General features: G+C 36.0%; 1 protein-coding gene across 1 annotated transcript; it reads left to right on the top strand.

Moving 5' to 3' along the window:
• Window positions 1-4,655: 4,655 nt before the first annotated feature.
• calb1 (calbindin 1) lies at window positions 4,656-25,912 on the top strand. The gene is made up of 12 exons (XM_048152491.1): window positions 4,656-4,723; window positions 4,834-5,189; window positions 5,480-5,556; window positions 14,933-15,007; window positions 15,484-15,564; window positions 16,462-16,518; window positions 19,300-19,377; window positions 19,457-19,512; window positions 19,655-19,694; window positions 19,776-19,829; window positions 22,731-22,802; window positions 25,140-25,912. Exons 2-12 carry the CDS (start codon window positions 5,111-5,113, stop codon window positions 25,251-25,253), a joined length of 783 nt encoding a protein of 260 aa, XP_048008448.1. The 5' UTR covers window positions 4,656-4,723; window positions 4,834-5,110; the 3' UTR covers window positions 25,254-25,912.
• The last annotated feature ends 708 nt before the right edge of the window (window positions 25,913-26,620 follow it).

Genomic DNA, 26,620 nt, shown 5'->3' on the forward strand with positions numbered 1-26,620 from the left:
TTGTTCCAATTCCAAGCCTATAAGACTTCCGTCCATCTTCGGAACACAAATGGAGATATTTAAGATATTTCAGTTTGATCAGCAAACATGAACAGAAGCTCAACCGTACTCAAGCATGTCTGAGCTTCCGTCAGAGTTTTGGGTGAATAGACTTTGAATGGAGGCACAGAAATCTCTCAGATTTTATTAAAAAATATTGGTGTTCTAAAGATGAGCAAAAGTCTTCTGGATTGGAATCACACGAGGGTGAGTAAATAATACAGAATCCTTATTTTTTGGGTGAACTAACCCTTTAATATAAAGGATTTTTCTGTATTGAATTTTTAACAGATGTCTTACCCATATTTTGAATAACGCATTCCCAGTGTCTTATGTTGTGTTTTAGGTTTGAAGGAAATTAAAAGGTACTGGTAATTTTCTGACATTATCTACAGATTTTTATCTTACATTGCAAAGAAAGTAGCAACAAATAGCTCTTGATATATTGTACATGTGACAGGATTAAACTTACTAATAAACTTTTAATATAATTATGGACCAATATGTCAAAAACTGTTAGACGTAGTACTGTCAAGCCACACACTTTTCCATGCTCATTCAGATACTACTACACGAAGTGATCAATATTTAGCTGGTTTTCTCAATAGCTCCTGCTGGTAGATGCATGCAAGTTAAAAAAAAAAGCATCTTTCTCCACTGACACACATTCAAATCCGTAATACAACAAATCTGTGAATAATTAATCATTTTCTATGTTACTTCAGATTAGCTGAGTTTTCTTGTAATTGTAAATGTTCAGAGGAAGGTAAATTTAATTCCTGACACATCAAAATGACTCGTGTCAGAGTGAGAGTTAAATGGCATAATTCAACACTGAAAGTATTAAACTGAATGATACAAAAGAATGTAAGCAGGCAATCATCTAAAAGTTTTTTATTCATAATTAAGTGTTTACGACTTAATTATGTATTTAGCATTTTCGCATAACCATTTATTGCATCAGTGAGTTTTCTATTATTGTGAGCCTATGGACAAAGATTGATTTGTTTTCAAAGCAAAACAACTAAAAAAAAAAACTCAGTTTATTCATTCAAACTGATTTTGCTGATCTTTTTGACAGACGCCTAATGTTAATCAAAAATTAATCAATCTAAATATTAATGACTATAATATTCAGATTAGCAGATTGAAATGATAAATCAGTGTTCTGGTTAGTCTTTTGAGAGCATATAGCGACCATGTTAACAAATTTGAAGTGTAGATTAGTTGTTTATATGCAGGATTTTATGTGATAATGTCAGTTACAGTAAAAAAAATACTAGCTTGGGGCAAACTATTTTGAATAAATTATCATTTACAGACAAATACTTTAATTTTTGCTCTTCTAAGATGCAACTCTCAGGGTCAAAAGTTATTCTTCTAATTAGCACCATCTTATAATGAGTATTCTTATCAATAAAATGGATTTTTACTTAATCAGTAGTTTTGACTGTGTTAATGTTGAGGGCACAACCTTCTTTGATTTTCCTTGAATGTCAAGTGCAGAAACCAAAAGTTCACTGGGCCCAAATTCGCATTAGGTTTTTTTTTTTTTTTTTTTTTTTTGGAGTCAGCATGAAATATTGGTCCCCTCTGAACATTCTTTGGGTCTTTGAAAGTTCAGCTAGAAAGACGGATCTAAAACTCTATTCAGACTGTTAAATCGCTCACTAAACATAAGGCTGAACTTCGACCATTTAATCTCACACATACATTAGCAAGGACGAAACTGCTTATTGTGGAATAATCAGAGAAATCCAGACCTGCTACTTCCTCCCAAATGTCTTTATGGATAGAAGGTGTTCCAAAAATCCCCAGGACAAAATGTCTGTGTGGTTGCTGATACACCTCAGCTGTCACAGATTTGATAATGCAGTAGTATTTGCTGCATCTTCAGGATCTGAAGGACAAAAAAAGTACTTTCTTTATGTTAGACGTCCAGGCTGAGGCTGGCTGTAATCTGACTTCCTAAAAATAGTTGGCAATTAATTTGGGTGCGAAGCTAAATTAGTTTTTGAGCGAGATACAAATTATTGCAAAATAGTAATGCAAGCATGTTTTTACACATTACAATAATTTCAATTAAGACATTTCTATTTTGAAAAAAAAAAAAAAAAAAGTCAAATTAGCAAGCAAGGAATGTAATTTAAAATAGGCATATGAGTAATCAAGACAAACAAAAAATAATAAAGAAAATGGTTCCCTTTTCCCACTGGTTGCTCAATGATCTGCTTAATGGATAAATTGTTTTTCCATGAATAACGTACACTGAAGGCATCTTTTAGTGAGGAGAGTTTCTACAGCAATTATAAAAAGTTGTACGAACCACTAAACTGTACAGCTGTGTTGAAAACTAGTTTTCTTATTAACGTAGTAGTGCAGAGTGAAATGGCTTCTTGAACAGGAAAAAATGTTGGGCAGGACTTGATTTTGTCCATTGGGATTGGATCGTTGGATCATTATCGTTTGCTATTGCTTTGATATCATGTGATTGACAGGTTGTCCTGTCAATCCCTCGCGTCATTAAACACATCATCAGAGAAGAGAAGAGAGCTGTGTCTGAAACATTCTGAAGCATCTGAAGTGTTGCCTCGCTGCCTTATCAGGCAATGACTTTGCAGGCAGCATTTTTGCAGGAAGGTACCTCATGAATTTCGGACAGACTTCAAAAGCAGCGTAACGGTTTAATGATCTACAGCAAAATAGAGAGCTTTGGTGAAAACTAAGCAAATATTTAATTATTACAATAGTAATTTCTCACTAGAAATGACATCAAAAGTGGAAAACATCAGTCAAAAATGTACATTTACACACAAACTGGATTGCAACTTTCAGATGCCATTTTTCTTTTTTTAGCTTACAGGGTTAAAGACTCACCCTCATGTCATTCCACACCTGTAAGACCTTTGTTCATCTTCGCAACACAAATTAAGATATTTTTGATGAAATCCGAGAGCTTTCTGACCTCCAATAGTCCGAGTAAAGGCCCAGAAAGGTAGTAAAGACATTGTTAAAATAGTCCATGTGACTACAGTGGTTCAACTTTAATGTTATGAAGCGACGAGAATACTTTTTGTGCGTATAAAAACAAAAAAATTAAATAACAAATTCATTCAATTTCTTCACTTTCATGTCATTCTCCTAAACACAGTGCAGCACTTCTGGGTTCTACGTCAGAACGCCAGCTCCTGCGTCAGCATCACACGCATGTGTCATGGTGCTCACGTGACCAATACTGAGCCGGCTTTCTGTCGTAGAATGGAAGTTTTCAACTCTGATTGCAGGTATCATATGGTGTATATCTCAGCATCTGAGGTGTAGATGAGTTGTTTTCATGTGCAGGTGTCACTGTTTACTTGCTAAGGCGTGATGTAAGCTCCTCACAACAATACTCAGCAGGAGTGTTTCATAATGGCCTAGGCTCACACTACAACTGCCAGCCAACCCATCTGTGTGTCTATACAGCAATTAGTGACCAACACCACAAGCATATGCCACACTGTCCTGCTTCTCTCTCTCTCTAGAGTGTTATAGTAATTGTCACAACAGGTTGATCAGGAGTCTGTATGAACTCATTGGCTCTGTGTTGTGAACCACTAATGTTCTGAAAGCTAAGGGACCTAAGAAACAGCAGATTTGTGACAACATCTGGATGCACCATGTAGTCTAATTTAAGCTCATTTCACTCACTCTGCCAGACTACCAGGGAAGTTTATAATTGCATGAGGGTGACTGTGTGTGGTGAACTGTCTGTCTATCTGTCTGTCTGTGCCTGCCTACCTGCCAGGCAGGATGCCATGACAGAGGATCAGAGACCCAACCGTCATTTGTCTGGGTAGAGCCTCATTAATTAACATATGGAGAGCAATTATCTCATGGGTCATTGCTCATTTTAACAAATTAATGTTCTGTAAATATGAGAAAACTAACAAGACAACCGAACAAGGGAATAATGCCCACAGAGGCAAAAGAAAAATTAATTCTATAAGTTCAGCACTAAGAAAAAAATACACAAAGCACATACACCGAGCACACAAAACTTCAAAGTTATCCAACCCTGAATGGACCAGTCTGAATTGCGAAGGCCCAAAGCCTTTGAACAAAAAATTTAACTCTATAATTATCCAAAGTAAAGTTCTGTCAAAAAAAAAAAGAAAAAGATGTACACTAGCTCACTAAACATTCAATTGGAAGCTAAGGAAGTCTAAGGACCCAACTGGCACACGATGCAATGATTAATCAGTGTGAGAACATTGACTTTGAGGGAGCAACTAGGAATTCCATCATTTTTAAAGCACTCTTAAACATTTGCCAAATTATTAAAAGTGAAATGAAAATTTCAGGGTGTAAACTCTCAAAGTTTTCGTCACCTCACAGCAGCATATTGTTATTTGGTATTACTAGGACATGCCGTTAGTTAAACGTTATCTAAAATGATATTTAAATAATCCACAAAACGTTTACTGAAATATTTATGATGTACAAATCTATAAATAATGACAATGACAGTACTTGTCATGCTTTATCGTATTGCCCAAAATTGACTGCAATAGTAGCCTAATCTCGCAGCACGTGTTGCCATGCTTATGTATTCAGGCGTAAAGAAGGCCTACTAACTAGGGTTAGTTCACCCAAAAATGAAAATTATGTAATTAATTACTCACCCTCACGTCGTTCCAAAACCGTAAGACACATTTTTTGTCATTATGAGCGCACGGGTCACCGTTTCCATACAACGCATTTCATGCATGTCATGTTTTTTTTTGTTTTGTTTTGTTTTGTTTTTGTCGACAGACGTTCCACAGTTCCTATTTTGAGTTTTATTAGTGTCAACGTGCTCTGTTGGAGTCTGTGACATCCGCGCAGAAGGAAGTCCTGATTTAAATGCGTCTCACATCTGTGTAGCTCAGCACTACGTGCGCGCTACCTGCGGTGTGCGGAGACAGAGGTGTGCTGGGCGTTTGCCATCATCTGAGGGGAGGGTGAAACTTCACTTAAATACTGGAGACATCAGAGAGCCATTCTCACAGCATCGGTCTCACAGCATCAGCGCCTCATACACGGAGAGAACATGGCAAACGCGTACCTTCAAGGAGTAGAGATCTCAGCCTCTCAGTTCCTGGATATATTCCATCATTATGACAACGATGGTAATTTCTTTCCTTATTTTGTGGATTTCATGAACTGAAACATTTTTGGGGAAGACAAAAAAAATGGGATTATTATTGCCACCTGCTTTGCAAATGGTTTCCAAAAGTTTGGTTAAAATTATTTGCCTAATTTATTTGACATGCATTTACCTGTGGGGATGTCAAAATCTGACAAAAGATAGATCGTTAGTCATTTCAGATGTTTTTGAAATATACTTTTGGGCAGACTGATGAAAGCACATCTGAATTGAAACTGTATTGTGTCTGATTTGGGGTGTAAATGCTCTCAGGTAATGGATATATCGAGGGGAAGGAGTTGCAGAATTTTATCAAAGAACTTCAACAAGCACGAAAACAAGCAGGATTGGTAAGTCACAGTTTTTTTTTTTTTTTTTTTTTTTTTTTTTTTTTTAAATCTGCTGTGTAGTGATATCAGCTGGATTTATGTGACACATCTCAAGAAAATATTGTGTTGATAACACAGTATACCTTAATAATAAGCGTAACAATAACATGAATGACACTTAGTGGTAACTAATGAAAATGATGATTATTAAATACAGCTGCTAGCATCAATTATTGGGGTCCAAGCAAAAAAAAAAAATATATATTTCTGGAGAAAATGACAAAATATAGATAAGAATAGACAAATCTTTAAATAGGGATCCTGTGTAAACAATTGTTTTTGTGAAAAATTTAAAATATCTTTATTGCATTTTACACAGCTTTATTTATTTATTAATTTTCTTCAAATATAACATCCCCTGACATAGGAAAATGATGAAATTTGACATGTCCTCGTATTTTTCTATATATAATTATATGTATGTGTATACATTTTAATTATGAGGACTCAGGAAATGTCCTCATAAGCTATGCTTACATTGTAATACCAGTGTAATACCCATGTCATTATAGAAATTTGTGTCCTCATAAATCATAAAAAACAAGCACACACACACACATATATACACACAAATTAATTCTGCTTAAATAGTAATGACCCTTGATGGCCATTTGTTTGATTTGCAAGCAGCTATCAGATTAATAGCAGATTGCAAACTTCCTCTGTTGTTTCTAATTCTGACCCCGCCAAATTATTACCCCCTAGTATTGGTAGGTTTAGGATTAGGTGTGGGGGAGGGGTTAGGATTAGGCAATAAGGTAGTGACTTCATAAATTCCTGCAGTTACTGGTTGTGCTATGTTGAATATTCTGATGAATTTTGAACCACTGAATTTGTGGAAGCAAATTTATAAAGAGAAAGGTGAATTATAGGTGGTATTTTCAAACAGACTGAATATTTTGAAAATGAACTCTGGTAGGTGAATTTTTAATAATGAAATTTTAGTCACACTTTAGTTTAGGGTACAATTCTCACTATTAACTAACTATTAACTATGACTTTTGCCTCAATAAACTCCTAATTACTGCTTATTAATAGTGAGTTTGGTAGTTGTTAAGTTTAGGTATTGGGTAGGATGTAGAATATGGGCATGCAGAATAAGGAATTAATATACTTTATACTTTATAATATACTTTATTAGTACTAATAAACAGCCAATATCTTAGTAAAATTCATGCTAATAAGCAACTAGTTAATAGTGAGAATTGGACCCTAAACTAAAATGTTACCAAAATTCAGAATATTTTCAATGGAAAAATTCACAGTTTAAAAACACAAAGTTGAATTTCAGCCCCCCAAAATGCTCTGTTTTTTAGTTGTAGCTCCCCCTATGGCCAGAAGTAGACAAAATTTCATGCATTATCCTGGTGTTAGATAGTCCAGTTTTATGAATGTTGGACTAGGCATTTAGAAAATATTATGTCAGTAAGTGAAAATGGACCACGCCCAAACATTTTACTAGTTTGTGTCTTTAAACTGCTTTGAAAAAAATCTTTTCACAACTTTTTAGAATATGATGATACATAGCAAATGTCAAGTTTAAAACAGCTATTTTTTTAGAAAATAAAAAGGTTGTGAGGTGTTGGTTATGGTCACAGTTCATCTAAATGGATCTCATTTTGGTTCATCAAAATGACGCTTAAACTATATGACCTTTTTAGAAGATATTGCGGTTTTAGTTGCATACACATTGTCTCCAGGCTAGCATTTATAATAAATGATGGTGAATTCCTTTGCTGTATCATATGATGGAGTGGCTTGTTATCAGACCTGTTAAAAGCTCTGATAGAGGACAGAGACTTTGTCCCAGTTTGTCTCAGTCAGCACGTTAGAGTCAGTCTGTCTCTCCATCTGTGTCCATGCACATCTGCTGCTGGCTCCTCCCCTCATTTGCCTCATAGAGGATAAATCCTCATTTGCGTTTGTTTTACAATACCTCTGTAGTTTCAATCTGCTGGTTATGCTGTTATCTATAAAGAACAGCAATGCACAGTTTGTTGAAAACAAAGATAAAAGAACCAAAGCCTCATTGGAGGGAACTGCATGCAGACTTGATGTAGTGGAATGACCTTGGATGAAACTCATTACTGGTACGAATGATGGTTTGTTCTTGTCTGGAAAATGCACATGCTGAAATTGCCAAGTAAACAACATTCATAAGGGCCAAGAATGACTGAATAGATGCTGAATAATTGGTAACTGAATGACTGTAATGAATGTTATAATAATAAATGTGAAGTTTTCAGTTCTTCCATCATGAAGGTCAGAGTAGCAATTTAGCAGTTAAACTACACTTACTATGGACACTCACTATACAATTCGCCCCAAGCAACCCAGATTAAGTGCCGTATTAAAGGTCTCAAGGCTTATGGGATCAGATTATAGACTATAAAGGTCCATTCACACCAAGAACAATAACTATAATGATAACTAAAATGACAACTATTGTCATGAACTGCACTGAGACACGAAGGCTGAGGATCCAAACGCGGTATTTATTGTAAGGGTAATCCACAATCGTAGTCCAAAACCAGACAACGGTCATACACAAACAAAACAATCCAAACAATAACTGAGTACAGGGCTAATGCAAAAAGAGAATTCTGAACAAACAGGCAGAGAATCAAGAGAAACAGGACATGGGAAAAACAGGATAGAAATAGTATAGACACATACAAGACTTAGCAATGAGTGACAGAATTGATCAGGCTTTTATAGGGAGCTAATGAGGCTAATGAGTAACAGCTGTAGGCAATCAGTGATGATGAAACAGGGCAGAGGATTATGGGGGGATGTAGTCTTTGATGGAATGGCAATGAACAATAGGGGAGTGCCCTCTGGTGGACAACCAGGGCCCTTCAGCTGGTGATCGTGACAGCTATATTAGCTTCCACACCAGCGGACAACAACGTTCTGTTTATTATATGCACGTGCTGCAGTTTTGTCGTCTGGCACTTTAAAAGTTCTACCTCTTTAAAGTCTGGTGGGTTCTGATTGGCTGTCATCGTTTTTATCGTTCATCAGCTAGTTATCGTTCTTGGTGTGATCGGGCCTTAAAGGTGCTACAGAGGATGTTTTATTTTATACATTTTTGCAATATTACTTGAAACTGTCTTTACTAACTGATAAAAGACTATTTATTAGGTGCACTGAAAGGAATAATATTAATATACATCATCTGTTCACGAGGTAGGGCCTTAAAAACATCAGTCAATCGTGATGATCGCGTAAACGATTGGCCCTCTGGCTTGTCAATCACTGCCATTACGTTCCTTGTGAGAGACGTGCACGCTCCAATAACTTTCCACAGGCGCTGCATGCTATGTTTTTGTCAGGAGTAACAACTGCAGATTATGAGTTACCTGCGGTGAGTCCGACATAATGAATCCACTAACACGACACAGCGAATGCCGGTGGTAAACACTCGTGTTCCAATACTCCTGCACGAGTTTTGGGAGGCGTTCCCTCGAAACGAGCTGTGAAGGAGGGGGGTTGTTCTTACGCATGCCCTCATTTCAAAAACTCACTAACAGTCTTTGGTTTCTCAGTCGATGAAAAGATCATCTGTATCACCTTTAATATCTGTAGGAAGCATTTACATTCATCTCAATAGCAATTGCTCAGGTGGCTTAGGACCCTTGGAAGTAAAGGATTGGAAATGTTTGTTCAAGGGAACCACTGAATGTTTAAAAACTCACACTTAGGGGTGCCTTGCTCAAGGGCACCTTGGTTGTGGGTATTGAGGGTATAAAAGAGCACTCCCACCCTCATTTTCTTGTCAGTATTGAGGACCGAAACCACAACCTTCAGGTTACAAGTTTGACTCTCTAACCATTAGGCCACGACTCCCCTCAACAACAATAAGCATAGTCTTTCTCTACTGGCTACAAAACCAAATAAAAATAATAGCACACTGTTAATATAAAATTTAAATAAAACATTAATATAAATAATAAAAAGAAAATATTAAAGAAATGATATTAACAATACAAAATAATACCAATATATGTTTCTTGCATTAAAATTCACCAGAAAACACCAGTATATTACAGTATGACACTTTGCGCAAACCTGCAACCTTCAGTTTTCCAGCAGTCCCACCATCTGTGTTTTGTAATTGCAGAATACAAATAGGTGTGCAGTTGTTCTGACATTATAAAACAGTGACTTTCTTGTCCTCCATGTTGTCCCTGAAGTGGTGTCCAGTGGTTTTGCTTTATTGAGATTCCCATGTCATTGAGTTACGGCTCTATTAGGCGTAAAGAGAAGGTGATGGACTGTGACAGGACTGAAGAAAAGCAGCCACTGGGTCATTTCACACTTCTAATGATATCTTGCTGTGCTTTTCTGCTCCCTAAATGTCTCTCATGGGCCTCTGCATATAACAATTTAATTTATTCAGACTTCTGTGCATTTGTCCAGGTGTCATTTGTGCCCACCTTACTTCAGGTTTGCTTGACTAACTCTCTTTGAATAAGGCCTACTTAAAATGCAGTCATATGGACCTCAACATGCTAATGTCAAATGAGTAAAAATATGACCTCACCCAACAAATAGCTTACAATGATGACAAAAACAACAACAACAGCATAAAGCATCAAAATAATAATTCTTGATCAATAAAGGCATTAAGCTGACAAACACTATGTATTAAATTGCTTGTTCAGACCACCCTGTTAGGCAAAACTGGGATTACATTTATGGGTATTTTTTTTTTAGTAGACTCAAATTAATTCACACACCTTATCTGTGACCCATAATGTAATAAATAAAATCTTTAACATTTTATTAACTTTTTTCATTCTTGTTTAATACTAAATAGAAAGAGAAGATGCAGCTGGTTTATGTCAGGCCTCACTTTAAAAGTAGTCCACTATTATTACAACTAATCATTACTAAAATTGTAAACTCGCTCTGTTCGTCATCATCTGAAAGAGGAAAACTTGACCTAAACTGATTCATTTTCATTTCAATTCCTTTAAATTATGTTCTGATTTTATCCCTCCCTCACTGTCCTCACTGTCAGCAGAAGCAGAAAAATTTGGATGAACAAGTTCTCCAGAATGAAACCACAGAGCACAAGGATTTCAGAATGGTTGTGCAATTAATCAATTGGCCTTTTTAGTCAATCATATGGAATCCTCTATGTATTATATAGAAGAGAGTTTCACAAGTCTACCTTCATTAATCATTTAGTAGCCATTATAGATACCATCACCAGTTCAGCAATGTTGGGCTTATGGATAAAGAGAAAGAAAGGGTCCTGACAAAAGCATTGATAAGTAATAAGATTAATGCTTGTATGTAAGAAATGACAAACTGCATTGTAATACAATAAACGAGTAGAGATCTAAAAAAATAGGCCTTTATCACAGTATGCGTGTCGTCGCATCCGGCTTTGATTAGAAGCGTAAAGGAATTTCCACCTGTATTATTTAAAACTGTTTATTTAGACTTACATGATATCCTACCATGTATGTCATCTTTCATGTGAATGTGTAACATTGTTTATATTTGCAATATATAACCACCCATTATTGTCTATAGCATAATGCTATCCAATATTGCACTCAAACATGGAGGATATGATTCGTTTATGATAATCAAACCTGTTATTTTTGAATAATCATCTATGGCCTGGACATATTCCTTTATTTAAACAACTTAAATTTGATGCCAGCATCCTAAAGTAAGTCCAAAAAAGGTAAAAAAGGTAAAAAAAAAAAAAAAAAAAAAAGTGAATATTTTTGTTTAATACAATAAATTTCCCCCAAACCTTTAATTGAATCCACTCAAAATAGACTTTAGTTGTATTAATATTTTAAGCTTTGTCTAATTAAAGCTCTTCAAAGTGATATGTTGTTTGTATTGTATTTTTGCAGTTCTGTAAGGTGATAAGACTCTGAAGTATTGTGCATACACATACAGAATGGCTTCCACGCTCCCTTTTAAATAACGAAATGTGCGTCAGAATATTATGACGCCTTTTTTCTTTGTTTCACAATACTCAATTAATGATTGTAAACAGAGGTTGGTGTCTTTAGAACAAGTATCTGTGGTAAATTTTACAAAAATAAATCACAACATTCCCGTGCTATGGGCACAGCCAATACTAAGCGGAAGTTTTTTTACGCTCCTAATCGAAGCTTCCGTTTTTCGAAAGCGGAAGTGTGATAAAGGCCTATTATTCTTATGTTTATATTCAACAGTATAGGTCACCAGTGTAATTTTTTCTGACAAAAAAATAAATAAATAAAATTCCAGACAAATATTTCTATAATAGAAGCAAATAGAAGCACATTTTACCAATTCTAAACTACATTAATCGTAATAGCTACTATTCATTTTGTATTTAATCATTTATAAGTGATATGAAGGTTGGAAATGAAAAATGCCTTATATTCAGGTGTGCAGAATTATTAGGCAGGTTTTCTTTTACAGGCAAAATGAGCCAAAAAGAGATTTAACTCAGACTGAAAAGTCAAAAATTAATAAATACTCACAAGAAAGGTGCAATACTAATGCAATACTAGAAATTGCAAAGTTAAAGCATGACCATTGTACAGCAAAATGCTCATTGGGTCAGCGGGGTCATACAAAAACAGGTGGAAAAGAAAAGAGAAAGAATTAAGAATTAAGATGAAGAATTAAGTGTGAAACCATCAGGAACCCTTTAGTCTCCAGCGCCACCATTTTTCAGAACTGCAACCTACTGGAGTCTCCAGAAGTGCAAGGTGTCAGGATCTCAGAGACTTAGGTTAGCTAAAGAATCTAATAAGACCTAAATAAGAATGGCTTTATAAGAATCACAAGCTGAAGTGTTATAAAATACATGAATACTGTTTTTATTATTATTATTATTATTTTTTTTTTTTTAATACGCTTTATAGACAGACAGATTGAGAGTGACTCTTGAAGGACCAGCACCACATCCTCTTGTACCACTGTTTGAAGAATTTATCTTCCAGAATCTGGCAGTAAGGTGTGGGAGTTCACTTTTAGTCCATCTCTTATCCTGAAATGTCCGTCTTGCAGAGATGGACTAAAAATTATCTTCCAAAACTTACTGCCAGATTCTGGAAGATAAATTCTTCAAACAGTGGTACAAGAGGATGTGGTGCTGGTCCTTCAGGAGTCACTCTCAAGCTGTCTGTCTATAAGGCCTAAAAAAACCCAGTCTTCATGTATTTTATAACACTTCAGCTTGTGATTATTATTAAGAGAGGGTCATTTTTTTGGATTCTTTAGCTAACCTAAGTCTCTGAGATCCTGACACCTTGCACTTCTGGAGACTCCAGGTAGGTTGCAGTTCTGGAAAATGGTGGCGCTGGAGACTAAAGGGTTCCTGATGGTTTCACACTTAAAGGTCCCGTTCTTCGTGGTTTTTTGAAGCTTTGATTGTGTTTATAGTGTGCAATATAACATGTGTTCATGTTTCGCGTGTAAAAAAACACAGTATTTTTCACATAATTTACTTATCTGTATACCGCTGTTTCCACTGTCATAAAAACGGGCTGATGACTTCCTTGTTCTATGAAGTCCCTCCTTCAGAAATACGTAACGAGTTCTGATTGTGCCAGCGGTTCCTGTGTTGTGATTCGACAGCAGTTTAGCGCACCTTGCCCGGAAAGTGCTGCACATAGTTTTACATGTGGATTATAATTTTCGGGAACCGAGTTAAACATAAATTGTAACCATTGATCTCTAAGTACAGCGTCCCTGGGAAGGCCAAACAAAGGTGATTGGACTGCGGGATGAAAATAACAGCGTTTCGACGACATGGCGACAAACACACTCTACAAACGCAACTCTTGCTCTTCTCCGTAGGAGCGCAACAAGACCACGCCCCCTTTTTTGTGTATTCCTGTGAGCGTAGGTTAGTCAAAAAACTGTTTTAGTGACGTCATTAAAGAAGGAAGTAGAGGGATGTAGTCCAAATTGGCCATTCGATGTAGGCGACTTCTGTTAAATAAAATATCTCGCTTGGCATTGAACTTTGAGCTTTAAAATTTTACAGATTTTATTTATACTCTAACAACAACATTACACACTAACTAAAGTTTGAAACATGGGATCACGAAGAACGGGACCTTTAATTCTTCACCTGAATTCTTAACTATTTTGCAGTTAACGTGTCTTTTCTTTTCCACCTGTTTTTGTATGACCCCGCTGACCCAGTGAGCATTTTGCTGTCCTTTGGTCATGCTTTACCTTTGCAATTTCTAGTACTGCATTAGTATTGCATCTTTCTTGTGAGTATTTAATAATTTTTGACTTTTCAGTTAAGTTTGAGTTAAATCTCTTTTTGGCTCATTTTGCCTATAAAAGAAAACCTGCCTAATAATTCTGCACACCTGAATATAAGGCATTTTTCATTTCCAGCCCTCATAAACAATTATATATCGCTTATAAATGATTAAATACAAAATGAATAGTAGTTATTAAGATTAATGTGTTTAGAATTGGTAAAATGTGCTTGGAAAAAGAATATGATCAGAAAATCAACTTGCCTAATAATTCTGCACACAGTGTATTGTATGACATCCTGGCCAAAAATGATCTCCACACAATTTGGTATGTCATTGAATTATCACAAATAAAACAATTGACTCCAAGCACAACTACGCAGTATGCTTATAAAATCTTTAACCAATTTTAAATAATATTTGAATAAAGGGAGAAGATATCAATTTTCCTAGGCCGAACATCAAGTTTGTTTTGTTTTTGGGTTTTTTTGGGGGTTTTTAATGACCCTATGTCTAATGCAGTGGGAACATTTTATTTTAGTATACACTTGATTTTAAAGTTTGCAGTACGCCAGTGCAATGTCCTCTCAGAGATGCCTGCTTGAGGATATGCTTTCATTTGTCTCAGCCACCCTATTGATTCTCACTGAATCTAACTCTTGGTAAACAGGCAAAAGTTTAGAAAACCTGGTGGGTTGCAGTTTATTGGCATATCAAGAGGATGGAACAAACTCTGGAGTCTGGGGTCTAACTTTCATCAGAAACATCATGTGAATGAACTGAGGTGTTTCACATTATTTTACTGATTTTTGCACAGTCACCACTCTGCATCCTATGCCAAGATGGGCAGGCTTTTTTGAGGAATGAGAACTCTGCTCATCTGTATCAAAAGCAGTATGAAAACACAATCAGCATTGTGCAATGAGGGCTGAAGATAGCAGCATATCCCATCTGTCTGTGTGTTATTTGTTCTTACACATCAATGGCTTTTAGAAGGCAGAAGAAATGTTTTGTTACAGCCGGAAGCTTGATTGTAACCAGTGAAGTCTGTGGCAAACTGTATTGCATGAAAGTTTTTTTTTTTTTTTCAGGAACTAACAGACAAAATGAAGGCCTTTGTAGAGAAATATGAGCAAAAAACTGATGGGAAGATAGGTATCATTGAGGTAAGGAAGCTAAAACCGTATGCTATATTAAAATAATATATATTTTTTATTTCAATTAGTTAATGAGATTTTTTGACTGTCCAAATGTCTGGCACCTGCAATATTGACTGGCAGACACAGCCTGTGGTGTTTAAGCTCCAAAAAAAATGAGAAAGGTTTGTCATGTTGACATTGCAGTAAACTACATGAGCTTAACGTTGCTCTGTGTTGATTTACCCAAGATCAAAAATGTTTGTTCATTTATATAATGCTTTCATCCAAGTACTGTGAGCTACATTTGACCATCAAAACATCAGTTGTGAAAACAGATTTGTTTGTTCACATTGTCAGATCTGTAACCTGTTCAGAACAGTGACACTTCATACACTAACATTCCTTCATAGCTGACATGTCAACTTGTCTTTCCCATAGGAATTTATGCACATTACATTAATCTGAAAGTGCAAAAATTAACTTTTTCTTTATGTCTTTCACAGCTGGTTCAAATACTACCCACAGAGGAAAACTTCTTGCTATTTTTCAGACAACAGCTGAAGTCTTGTGCAGAATTTATGGAGGTGATTCTAAAATGTACACCATTTAAACAACCTGTGCTGACTAGAGAATAGATAATACTATTGTCTTTAAGTATACAATTAGTGCTTTTTAAAAACATACAGAGCAATATATTTAGGTAAACATAATGTCTGCACTACCATTTAAAAGTTTGGGGTCAGTAAGGCTTTTTTAAAGAAATCAATATTTTTATTGATCAAGAGTGGCAGACATGTTACTTACTTGTTCAGGTGATATTTTCCGGTGAAAATTCTTATTTTGGTCATACTTCCAAGACGTAGAATCTGTGATTCCGAAGTTCAGTATCCACACAGATGTGATGACTGACAGCAAAGGTTAGATTAATCCGCACTGAGGAGCCGTGCCAATGCACAACCCATGTAAAGATGATAATTCCGCAAATAACTGCAATTGCAGGTTTCAAACAGAGATGGCGACAAAGAGGCAAAACTTACGAACTGCAGCTTTAATTTACGCACCTGTTTTGTTTTCCATTGATTACTCTCTGTCTGTATTTAAGCCCTCAGTTTATTCGGTTCATTGTTCTGTTGTAAGTTTTATTTCGTTGTCAGTTATTTTTTATCTCCTTATGTGCTTGTGGATTCTGCTCATTAAAGAAAGTTTTTGTTACTCCTTGTTTTTTAACTTTTTGTTTTCTTGTTTGTGACTCTGCAACCAAACGTTTTATTTACTGTATTTTTGATCAAATAAACCTTGGTTAGCATATAAGAGGCTTCTTTCAAATATATTACAAAATCTTACAGACCCCAAACTTCTGAACAGTAGTGTAAATGTTATATGTCTTTTTATTTTCTCTTTTTTTTTTTTTTTTTTTTTTAAAAAGGTGGCCGAAACTGCAGTTTTCTGTAACACATCCATGTTATTAATTTTTCTTCCAGGCCTGGAGAAATTATGATGCTGATCACAGTGGATACATCGAATCTGATGAACTTAAGGTGAGAAGCAAACTTTTAACCTCTCAAATGATACTGTATATGCTCAGAGAGCAAACATCTCCGTTGAGGAATCTAACCATGTTCTGCTGAGATCGACTTTCTTATGCTCCTTACTGTATGTGTGAAGACCCCAATGCTGTTGGTGGAAATATAATAATAGTAATTTTAAACCTATTATTTTCTCTCCAAAACATATGTTGCTCTGACCTAACCAGGACACACTTACAGTACCGCTTTAACCCTCTATTTTACCACAAAGTTGATATGCACTTTTCAAAAAAGTGACTCGTTATTCAGTACAGTAACATTTCTGGTTCTGTCTGAGCAAAAACACATTGTAGAAAAACACTTAATAGTCTTAATATGTAAAATGTTTTGCAGCTTTTCAGTATAATCTGTTCTCATATGCTTAGAAAAAGTCATGAAGTATCACCCAGTTACTTAAAAGTTTGTTATTTGGGCTATTAAATTGGCCTTCAGATCTCAAACATGGACATGAGGGTTAAACCCTTTTAGGTTTGGCAAACAGTAAAGCATTATGACACTTGGCACACAAACTTGCTGACCAGCATACTTAAAGTACAATTCCAACCTATTATCTTTTCACCATCTTGTCTAATAATATCACTCAGGACAAGCCTTGGCCTTTTAAAGTGTAAACCTAACAACAAATAATTGACCTAAATCACCTTGGAAGGCAACGCGTACCTTCTAAAATGTAAGAGACATAAGGTCAATCGTAGCCATATGGGATTACCGGCACTGGAGCTTCCCTCTTAAGAAGTCAATCTAGGTCTTTCTCTAGCATGTGGACTGGAGGGTATGACAACAAACTGAACAAAATATTTAATTTCCAGATCAACACTAACAACCATATGCACCCTTCAAAGGGGCTTGTTTAAAGCAAGCGCTGCGGATTTGGGCATTTAAATTAAAATGGAGAATGGTTTCTTTGAACATCTGCCAGATTTATAGTCAGTGATTTGATGAGTGCAATCTGTCAACACTGGACCGCTTTTGGACCCACTAATGGACCTCCGGCAGGAAGAGGAAATGCTGAGAGCAAAAATACAGAACATAAAATGAATAGTTCTGGTCCTAGATGCTGATTAGTCAAAATTGGTTATATGCCACAATGGCCGCCCACTTTTTTCAGAAGCCTTAGTTACAAAGTATTTTTCCCCATTCATTTTTCCCCATAAGGATTTTTTTTTTTTTGGTAACACTATAATATAGGGAACATATAAACTATTAACTACGACTTTTCCCTCAATAAACTCCTAATTTCCTGCTTATTAATCGTTAGTAACGTAGATGTTAAGTTTAAGTATTGGGTAGGATTAAGAATGTAAAATAAGTTCATGCAAAATAAGGCATTAATATGTGCTTTATAAGTACTAATAAACAGCCAATATTCTAGTAATATGCATGCTAATAAGCAAATAGTTAAGAGAACCTAAAATAAAGTGTTACCCTTTTTTTTTTTTTTAAAGCCTTTGTTCAAGAGTTATAAGCTATGAAATATACCAACCAGCTACAAGTGTACTTAAAGGTACCCTAGAACTTTTTTTAAAAAGATGTAATATAAGTCTAAAGTGTCCCCTGAATGTGTCTGTGAAGTTTCAGCTCAAAATACCCCATAGATTTTTTTAAATTCATTTTTTTAACTGCCAATTTTGGGGCATCATTATAAATGAGCCGATTCAGGGTGTGGCCCTTTAATTCTCGTGCTCCACGCCCCAAGAGCTCGCGCTTGCCTTAAACAACATAAAAAAAAAGTTCAAACAGCTGATATAACCCTCAAAATGGATCTTTACAAAGTGTTCGTCATGCAGCATGTCTAATCGCGTAAGTACAGTGTTTATTTTGATGTTCACATTGATTCTGAATGAGTTTGAGGCTATGCTCTGTGGCTAACGGGCTAATGCTACACTGTTGGAGAGATTTATAAAGAATGAAGTTGTGTTTATGAATTATACTGACTGCAAGTGTTTAAAAATGAAAATACTGACGGCTCTTGTCTCCGTGAATATAGTAAGAAACTATGGTAACTTTAACCACATTTAACAGTACATTAGCAACATGCTAACGAAACATTTAGAAAGACAATTTACAAATATCACTAAAAATATCATGTTATCATGAATCATGTCAGTTATTATTGCTCCATCTGCCATTTTTTGCTATTGTCCTTGCTTGCTTACCTAGTCTGTTGATTCAGCTGTGCACATCCATACGTCCTGCCCTTGTCTAATGACTTTCATAATGTTGGGAACATGGGCTGGCATATGGAAATATTGGGGGCGTACACCCCGACTGTTACGTAACAGTCGGTGTTATGTTGAGATTCGCCTGTTCTTCTGAGATCTTTTAAACAAATGAGATTTATATAAGAAGGAGGAAACAATGGAGTTTGAGACTCACTGTATGTCATTTCCATGTACTGAACTCTTGTTATTTTACTATGCTGAGGTAAATTCAATTTTTGAATCTAGGGCACCTTTAACCACTTTAATGAGTTTTGTAGTTTTTGTAGTTTTGTAGTTTATCTACCAGGATTTCTGCTGCTGAACATGATAAGTTAAAAAATAAGTTAAAATAATGCAGGCTGATGGCTTCAACAAAAGCATATACCATTGATGAACAAAATCAAATGAATGGGATTTTTACTTTTGTAAAAATCCAAAGTCTCATATGCGCAAAGCTGCATTTGTTTCATCAAAAAAACAGTACACTTTTGATCAATTTGATACATCCTTGCTGAAATCTAATGTTTTTCAGAACTTTTTGAAAGATCTGCTTCAGAGGGCTAAAAAACCATATGATGAGAAGAAATTAGAGGAGTACACACTGACTACGGTAAGTGAACTACAGAGCTCAACTAATACATCTGTATCTTCCCCATTTTGAAGGGAATAAATATTGTTTTTTTTTACAGCTGAAAATTTTTGATTCAAATAAAGATGGGAAATTATGTCTGTCAGAAATGGCACGGTTAGTGAGCTTGCAAATTCGTTATGAATATTTATCATTGGCTATTAACTCTGATATATAAATTCGAAATATGGCATGTCTCTCTCTCTCTCTCTCTCTCTCTCTCTCTCTCTCTCTCTCTCTCTCTCATTCTTTTTAACAGGCTGTTACCAGACCAGGAAAACTTTCTACTAAAATTTCAGGTACATCTGCAGTAGTAATTAAGCCATAAATGCTCTGGATTTACCCATACCCACCTAAAACTGAACAAATCTTTTCATCAGGGGGTAAAAATGGCCAGAAAAGAGTTCAACAAGATTTTTGAGTTGTATGATCAGGTAAGTCTCTTGCATTGATCAATCATTCATTTAAATGATGTAATCATCAAAATACTCTATGCCTGGCCACCTTAATATAAGTCAAGCCAAAACTTAATACTGGTTGATATTTTTGCATAACCAAACATGCATAGATCAGCCACAGTGTCTCCAATTGTATAAGGCCTGAGGAAAGCAGTCATTAGTATGCAAAGACAGTGCTCTTTCTGGATATCACCTCCAACACCATTGAAGCTTTTGGCCCTGGCTCCATTGTAATGTATTACTGTGTCCCTGAATAGGGCAAATTCCTCACTGCTGATGACAGCACCCCTGATCTTTATTGATTGTCAGGTTCGGGTTGCAAACTCACATGAAGACTGGCTCAAATGCACACATACACATTTTTGGGCTATTAGAAAACACTGCGCGATGATGCAGCATTAGAGGAGGCATATGCTCAAAGCTCTGAGGCATTTCATTACAGACACACCGACTGCTGGTCTGCATTTAGCAGACATGTGGCTTGGCCACATACTGTTTGCCCTGGGTCAATGCAACAGGCTAGCTTGTTCTTTCATCAACTCATTAAGAGGTGATTTAAGGCCGCATTATGAAAATTATGGAGATTCATGGACTTATTTTTCTGATATATCTGGATGCCTACTAAAACAGTATAATATCATGAAGTTTGTTGTTGATGCGTATGGATACAAGTAGTTCATTCAAAAATGAAAATCCACAGATTGCTATAAACGTATTTTATGACTAAGAACTGTGTTTAAAATTATATGTATTATTGCAAATTTAATATAATAATATATAATATAAGCATTAATATAAATTATATGTATTATTATTATTTAAAAAATTACATTTATTTATGATGGTGAACAGTGGCGTAACTTAATAATGATGGGCCCCAGTGCAGGCTATTACGATGGGCCCCCTTGGCTGCACTGCCTGCACTGTCTGTAGTTACGCCCCTGTGTGGAATAATTTTAATGGTTTTCTCAAAATATTTCTAAACACTTTTGGTTGTTACTGCCATTTTTGATAAAATACCGGGCGGGAAGAAACGGGAACATTTAGGGGTGTAGGCCTATAAATAGTCAACAATAAGCGGTAGAATGTGAATGACGTGTGATTTACAATTTCAAACTCAGCGCATTTAATTTGATGTTTCCAATGTTTCTGTCGATGTGTGCCCACACATCATAGAAGATCTGATGAACTGATAGATCACTAAATAAAATAATTCAATAAATACATATTTATAAGCATTTATCTCAAAATAACTATATAGACTTTAATAACTGAGAACTGGCAAAAACAAATCAGATCGCAAATGCTAGGCCTATCTCATGAAACGAAAAGGTGAGTCCTTATAATTTCTATAGCCTATAGGATACTTTTTTCTTAGAAGTGAATTGTGACAACATGCCCCAAAGGTGAGGCGCATTAAGATTAACATGACCAAATGACAGCTTAAAATGTTACCTTATATAATAAAAAAATATCTAAACTAAAACATTATGTCCAAAAAATTAATTAATACAAAAATAATAAAAAATGGCATTTTTAATCATTAAAAATAGCCTATACAATGTTTTGAGTTTGATAGCAAACACATCATACAGCTAGGCTATACAGCGTAGGCTAGTTAAAAATATAATAATTCATAATTTCTGAAGATTGACTGTGAGTCATTAGTCGCCCTTTTCTCATGGTTTCTCAAAAGAATTTATAAAATTAGGCTATAGAATAGGCTATAATAGCACCCCATCTGCACAACTGGGATTTGCTGGTTAGCATTAAATAACAGTCTCAACTGTTAAATAAGATTAAATAATATCAGATTTGTCTTATTTTAAATAAACACAAAAAAAAAAACAGAGATGGAAAAAAATAACTTTAGAAATTTACTTTTGCGTTGTAAATGTTCAGTGATATCTGTGTTACTTACTCCGCGTTAGGTTGTGCACCGCGCTCCCCTAGCCTATACGGTGCTATTCTTCATTTAATCGAGAGTCTGGTGGTTGAAAGTTTACGGCAACATTAATTCAAGGTGAGAAAACAATTCTAAAGAAAGAGCAAGAAGGTTCACTCGGAGTGGACAGGACAAGGCTTGAGCTCGCACACGTATGTGAGCGAGAGCATGAGCCGTGAGACCATTATGAGAACGAATGCACGTCATTGTGAATTGCCTAGTGAAAGATATCCGCCTGAGAGAAAACAGAGAAATTTGCGCTCTACTCTCGTGTTACAATTATGTTCTCTCACATTTGTCATCAAAATAACGCAATAGAAACGGCCTCAAATTAATAAAACGAGAAGAACGTCATTTAAATCGGTTTTATTATTATGGGTTAAAAATGAATGTATAATATAGCATCCTGACGAGACACTTCATCGCCAGGGGCCCACTTGCGATGTGGGCAGGGCCCGGGTGCGCAGCGGGCCCCCCCCGCCGCACGGGCCCCAGTGCGGCTGCACTGCCTGCACTGTCTGTAGTTACGCCCGTGATGGTGAATAAAAAAAAGTAAAAAAAAAACTGAGGGTGAACTTTTCCTTTAAACCAAAGCCATTACATATAGTATGTATACTACCTTTTCATGGGTACGTTTAAATGTGTCAAGCCATCTAAATGAAGTTACAGCCCACTTTCTCTGACTATTATTTCTTCAGAGCACCAAATGTGCACCCCGAGACCCAGCATGTCATTGCATTGACTCTGTGTGCAAAACCGATCCTTAATGCCCTGATTTCCAATCTCTCCCTAGAGAACATTGCATGAGGCGTCCCTAATGTCTGAATAGAGAATACAGGAAATGATGGTAAAGTGGCATGACGCTGAGTTTCCTCAGTGGCTGTCACACATCTGTGCTTGTTAATGTTCACTATGCTTGCTGCCTCTCCCAGGACAGGAACGGCTACATGGACGAAAATGAGCTTGACGCCCTCCTCAAAGACCTTTGTGAGAAAAACAACAAGGTACGCATCTAAAAACCAGGCTAATCTGAGGTTTCATACTTTCATTTGCTGAGATCTGTTGATGTATTCTGGCTCTCAGTTGAAGCCCATGATGGGCACAAACAAATTTCTTCAAGCACTCATAAATGATAATACTAGTCAGAAATCTAATCTCCCTCTGCTGCATGTGGTTTGCATACAAATTCTTCACTTTAGAGCAGGATAGAGAAACTTTAAGGGAGGAAGGGAGGAAGGGATGTAAGGGAGGAAACTACTGTGGTACACAACTATCAGTTTAAAAAAAGGAAAACTTTGGGTTCAGTACAAGTTCAGCTCTAAGAAAACTTCAGTCGCTCAGTTTGTAAAAAAAACCAAACATTTCTTAAAGGTGCCCTAGAACCAGTTTTTACAAGATGTAATATAAGTCTAAGGTGTCCCCTGAATGTGTCTGTGAAGTTTCAGCTCAAAATACCCCATAGTTTTTTTTTAATTAATTTTTTTAACTGCCTATTTTGGGGCATCATTAACTATGCACCGATTCAGGCTGCGGCCCCTTTAAACCGCGCACTCCCTGCCCCCCCGAGCTCTCGACTATAAAACAGTGCATTTACAAAGTTCACACAGCTAATATAACCCTCAAATGGATCTTTACAAGATGTTCATCATGCATACTGCATGCATGCGTTGGATCGTGTGAGTATAGTATTTATTTGGATGTTTACATTTGATTCTGAATGAGTTTGAGGCTGTTCTCCGTGGCTAAAGCTAACATTACACACTGTTGGAGAGATTTATAAATAATGAAGTTGTGTTTATGCATTATACAGACTGCAAGTGTTTAAAAATGAAAATAGCGACGGCTCTCTTGTCTCCGTGAATACATTAAGAAACGATGGTAACTTTAACCACATTTAACAGTACATTAGCAACATGCTAACGAAACATTTAGAAAGACAATTTACAAATCACTAAAAATATCATGATATCATGAATCATGTCAGTTATTATTGCTCCATCTGCCATTTTTCGCTATTGTTCTTGCTTGCTTACCTAGTCTGATGATTCAGCTTTGCACAGATCCAGACGTTAATACTGGCTGCCCTTATGTAATGCCTTGAACATGGGCTGGCATATGCAAATATTGGGGGCGTACACCCCAACTGTTACGTAACAGTCGGTGTTATGTTGAGATTCGCCTGTTTTTCGGAGGTCTTAAACAAATGAGATTTACACAAGAAGGAGGAAACAATGGAGTTTGAGACTCACTGTATGTCATTTCCATGTACTGAACTCTTGTTATTCAACTATGCCAAGGTAAATTCAATTTTTGATTCTAGGGCACCTTTAACACATATAGAAATGCACTTACAATGGATGTCTGTGGGGCAAAGCATTCAGCAAAGTTTGAAGATGCCAAGAAGTTTGCTTTTCTTTCTCATGCCAATGTATTTCCTATTAAACATTATGTTTGAATATTTTTTTTAAATAGCCAACAGGCTTTATTTACATCACTATGAGCCATGATTAGTGACTTGCTAGTTGGTTGCAGGTTGACTTGGAGTAGGGCCATTTTCATTTTAGAGAGCATCTAATTTGACAAAAATCTGTGTAGTGCAGCATTAGTCATCAGTTTGTTTGTTTTTTGGTCCATTTTAATAGGAAAAGAAAGACTAATTTTTAAAGGTGAATTTTTGTCAATCAGCATATAGCTAAGCTAATAAGCTAAGCTAACCTCAAAGATAATTACCAAAATCATGTTTTAGCAGTCTACTACTTTTTCTTGCCCCCTCAGATTTCTATTTCAAGTGCATAACTGCATTTTTTATTTTTACAAAATGAGGTATGGGTCAATTTTCTGTGGGAATTAATAGCAGCCCAGATGCTGCCAATAGAGTCTGAACATGGAATATACTTTTAAAAAATTACATATCTACACTACCATTAGGTATGTAAAGTTTGGGGTCTATATTTTAATGTTTTTGAAAGTCTTTTTCATTTGGCATTTATTTGATTGAAAATACAGTAAAACAGTAGTATTATGGACATATTATTACATATTAAATATATTTTAAAATATATTGGAATGAATTTTCAGCATCATTAGTCCAGTCTCCAGTGTCACACGATCCTTCAGAAATCATTCTAATGTTTTTTTTTTTTTCCTAGGGATACTTTGACAAATATAAAGTTCAAAGGAACCCCTATTTATGTGAAATAGAAAACATTTGCAACATTATAACATTATGTACTTGCTGCATGTCTGAACAAAGCCTTTCAGACTACAATTATGTCACTGAATCTAATGCCACATTGACAGACAATAAAATCATTAAACATCCTCTTCTGATCTCTTGACAGGTTCTAGAAGTCAACAAAATCCCGACGTATAAGAGTGCCATCATGGCTCTGTCTGACGGAGGCAAGCTCTACAGAACAGAGTTGGCGCTGGTGCTGTGCGCAGAGGAGATGTGAACGCCTCCGCCTGTACTCACACCATCTCAGAACCCCATCCCAAGCTCACCTGTGATGTGTAACGTAGCTAGAACCTTCTTACGTTCTTTCATTTTGAACATGGATTTCACATAGGCAGGCAACCAGTGGCACATACTTTTCAATTTGTTGTTTCTATACTGTTTCTTAATGTACAGATTTTTTAACAATGACACACATACAATACTTACAACCTTCACTGCATAGATAAACACTACATCTCCCTCAACATGAGGAAGCCCCAAAAGCTATCAAATCCCCATCCTGATTTCAAAATCCAACATATTCACCAATACCTATTCAGCAAATATAAGAAGTAATGATTTATCTTACAATATCATAGACAAAAGCAATAATGTCTTCAAGGAATGCTGATGAAACACGGCCTGTTGGTGGGGGATCTATGTAAAATTCCAAAAGGCAACATTTACTTTTGCGATGCATGTTTATACTGTAGCTGATGGCAGGCCCTGCTAGTGGGGTATTTTTGACTGCAAGCACATGCCGAATGTAATGCATCGCCCCAGTCCTGTCTTTAATGTTAGATTTTGCACTGTAAAGAATGACATGCTCCTCTATGCTGAACACCACAGACACTGTGTAAGATGATATTAAACTTATTAAATGACTACTTGCATCCAGTTGTGTGTCATACATCCCTCAGTCCTTAGAGATCAGCTTAAAATTACAGTAATAAAGCCCTCATCTGTGTGACTTTCTTCTGTGGAAAAGTTTTTCACCGTACAGTGAAAGTTAATTTAATTGTATGGACATAAACAGTTGAAACATTCTTCTAAATATCTTCTTTTGTGTTCTCCAGTAGAAAGTGAGTTAGGTTTGGAACAATATGAGTAAATGATGAAGATCTCAAGGAGCTCATTGTGTGGTTTGGTCCAACATATTCACAGCATGCAAATGTTAGTAAGTTCAGTAAATAAAATCATACTCAACTTGAATGCCTGGTTTGAAACAATACATGAAAATAAAGCTGGTGTTGGGGAGCTCTGGCAAAAACACAAACAGCTCTCAGTAGAGTTCTCCACCCCATTTAAAGTTTGAACAGATCATGATCTTATCTTATAATTGAACAGTTGACCTTCACAAAGCGGACACTGCAAGACATAAAACTTGTGTCATTGTGAACAACCAGAAACACTCAGAGTCTAAACCTTTTATTTAGTTGGAACATTGATAGCTTGACTAAAGTGAATCAGATAGCCACATATTGAAAATTATTTGATTTACTTATTTTCTCATATCTATCTCAAGATTTTATGCTTGGAATTTTCTATTAGACACCTTTGGACTGGAACACCAAGGATGAATGGCATTCGAGAGAAATGCCTTTC

The sequence above is a fragment of the Megalobrama amblycephala genome, linkage group LG13 (assembly GCF_018812025.1).
Source record: "Megalobrama amblycephala isolate DHTTF-2021 linkage group LG13, ASM1881202v1, whole genome shotgun sequence".
Lineage (NCBI taxonomy): Eukaryota > Metazoa > Chordata > Actinopteri > Cypriniformes > Xenocyprididae > Megalobrama > Megalobrama amblycephala.

Bases quoted from the DNA above. Each gene is read 5' to 3' on its own strand.
- calb1 (XM_048152491.1), top strand. From the start codon at position 5,111: ATGGCAAACGCGTACCTTCAAGGAGTAGAGATCTCAGCCTCTCAGTTC. The intron at 16,519-19,299 runs GTGAGAAGCAAA...AATGTTTTTCAG, and splicing joins TCGAATCTGATGAACTTAAG to AACTTTTTGAAAGATCTGCT. The intron at 19,513-19,654 runs GTTAGTGAGCTT...TCTTTTTAACAG, and splicing joins TGTCTGTCAGAAATGGCACG to GCTGTTACCAGACCAGGAAA.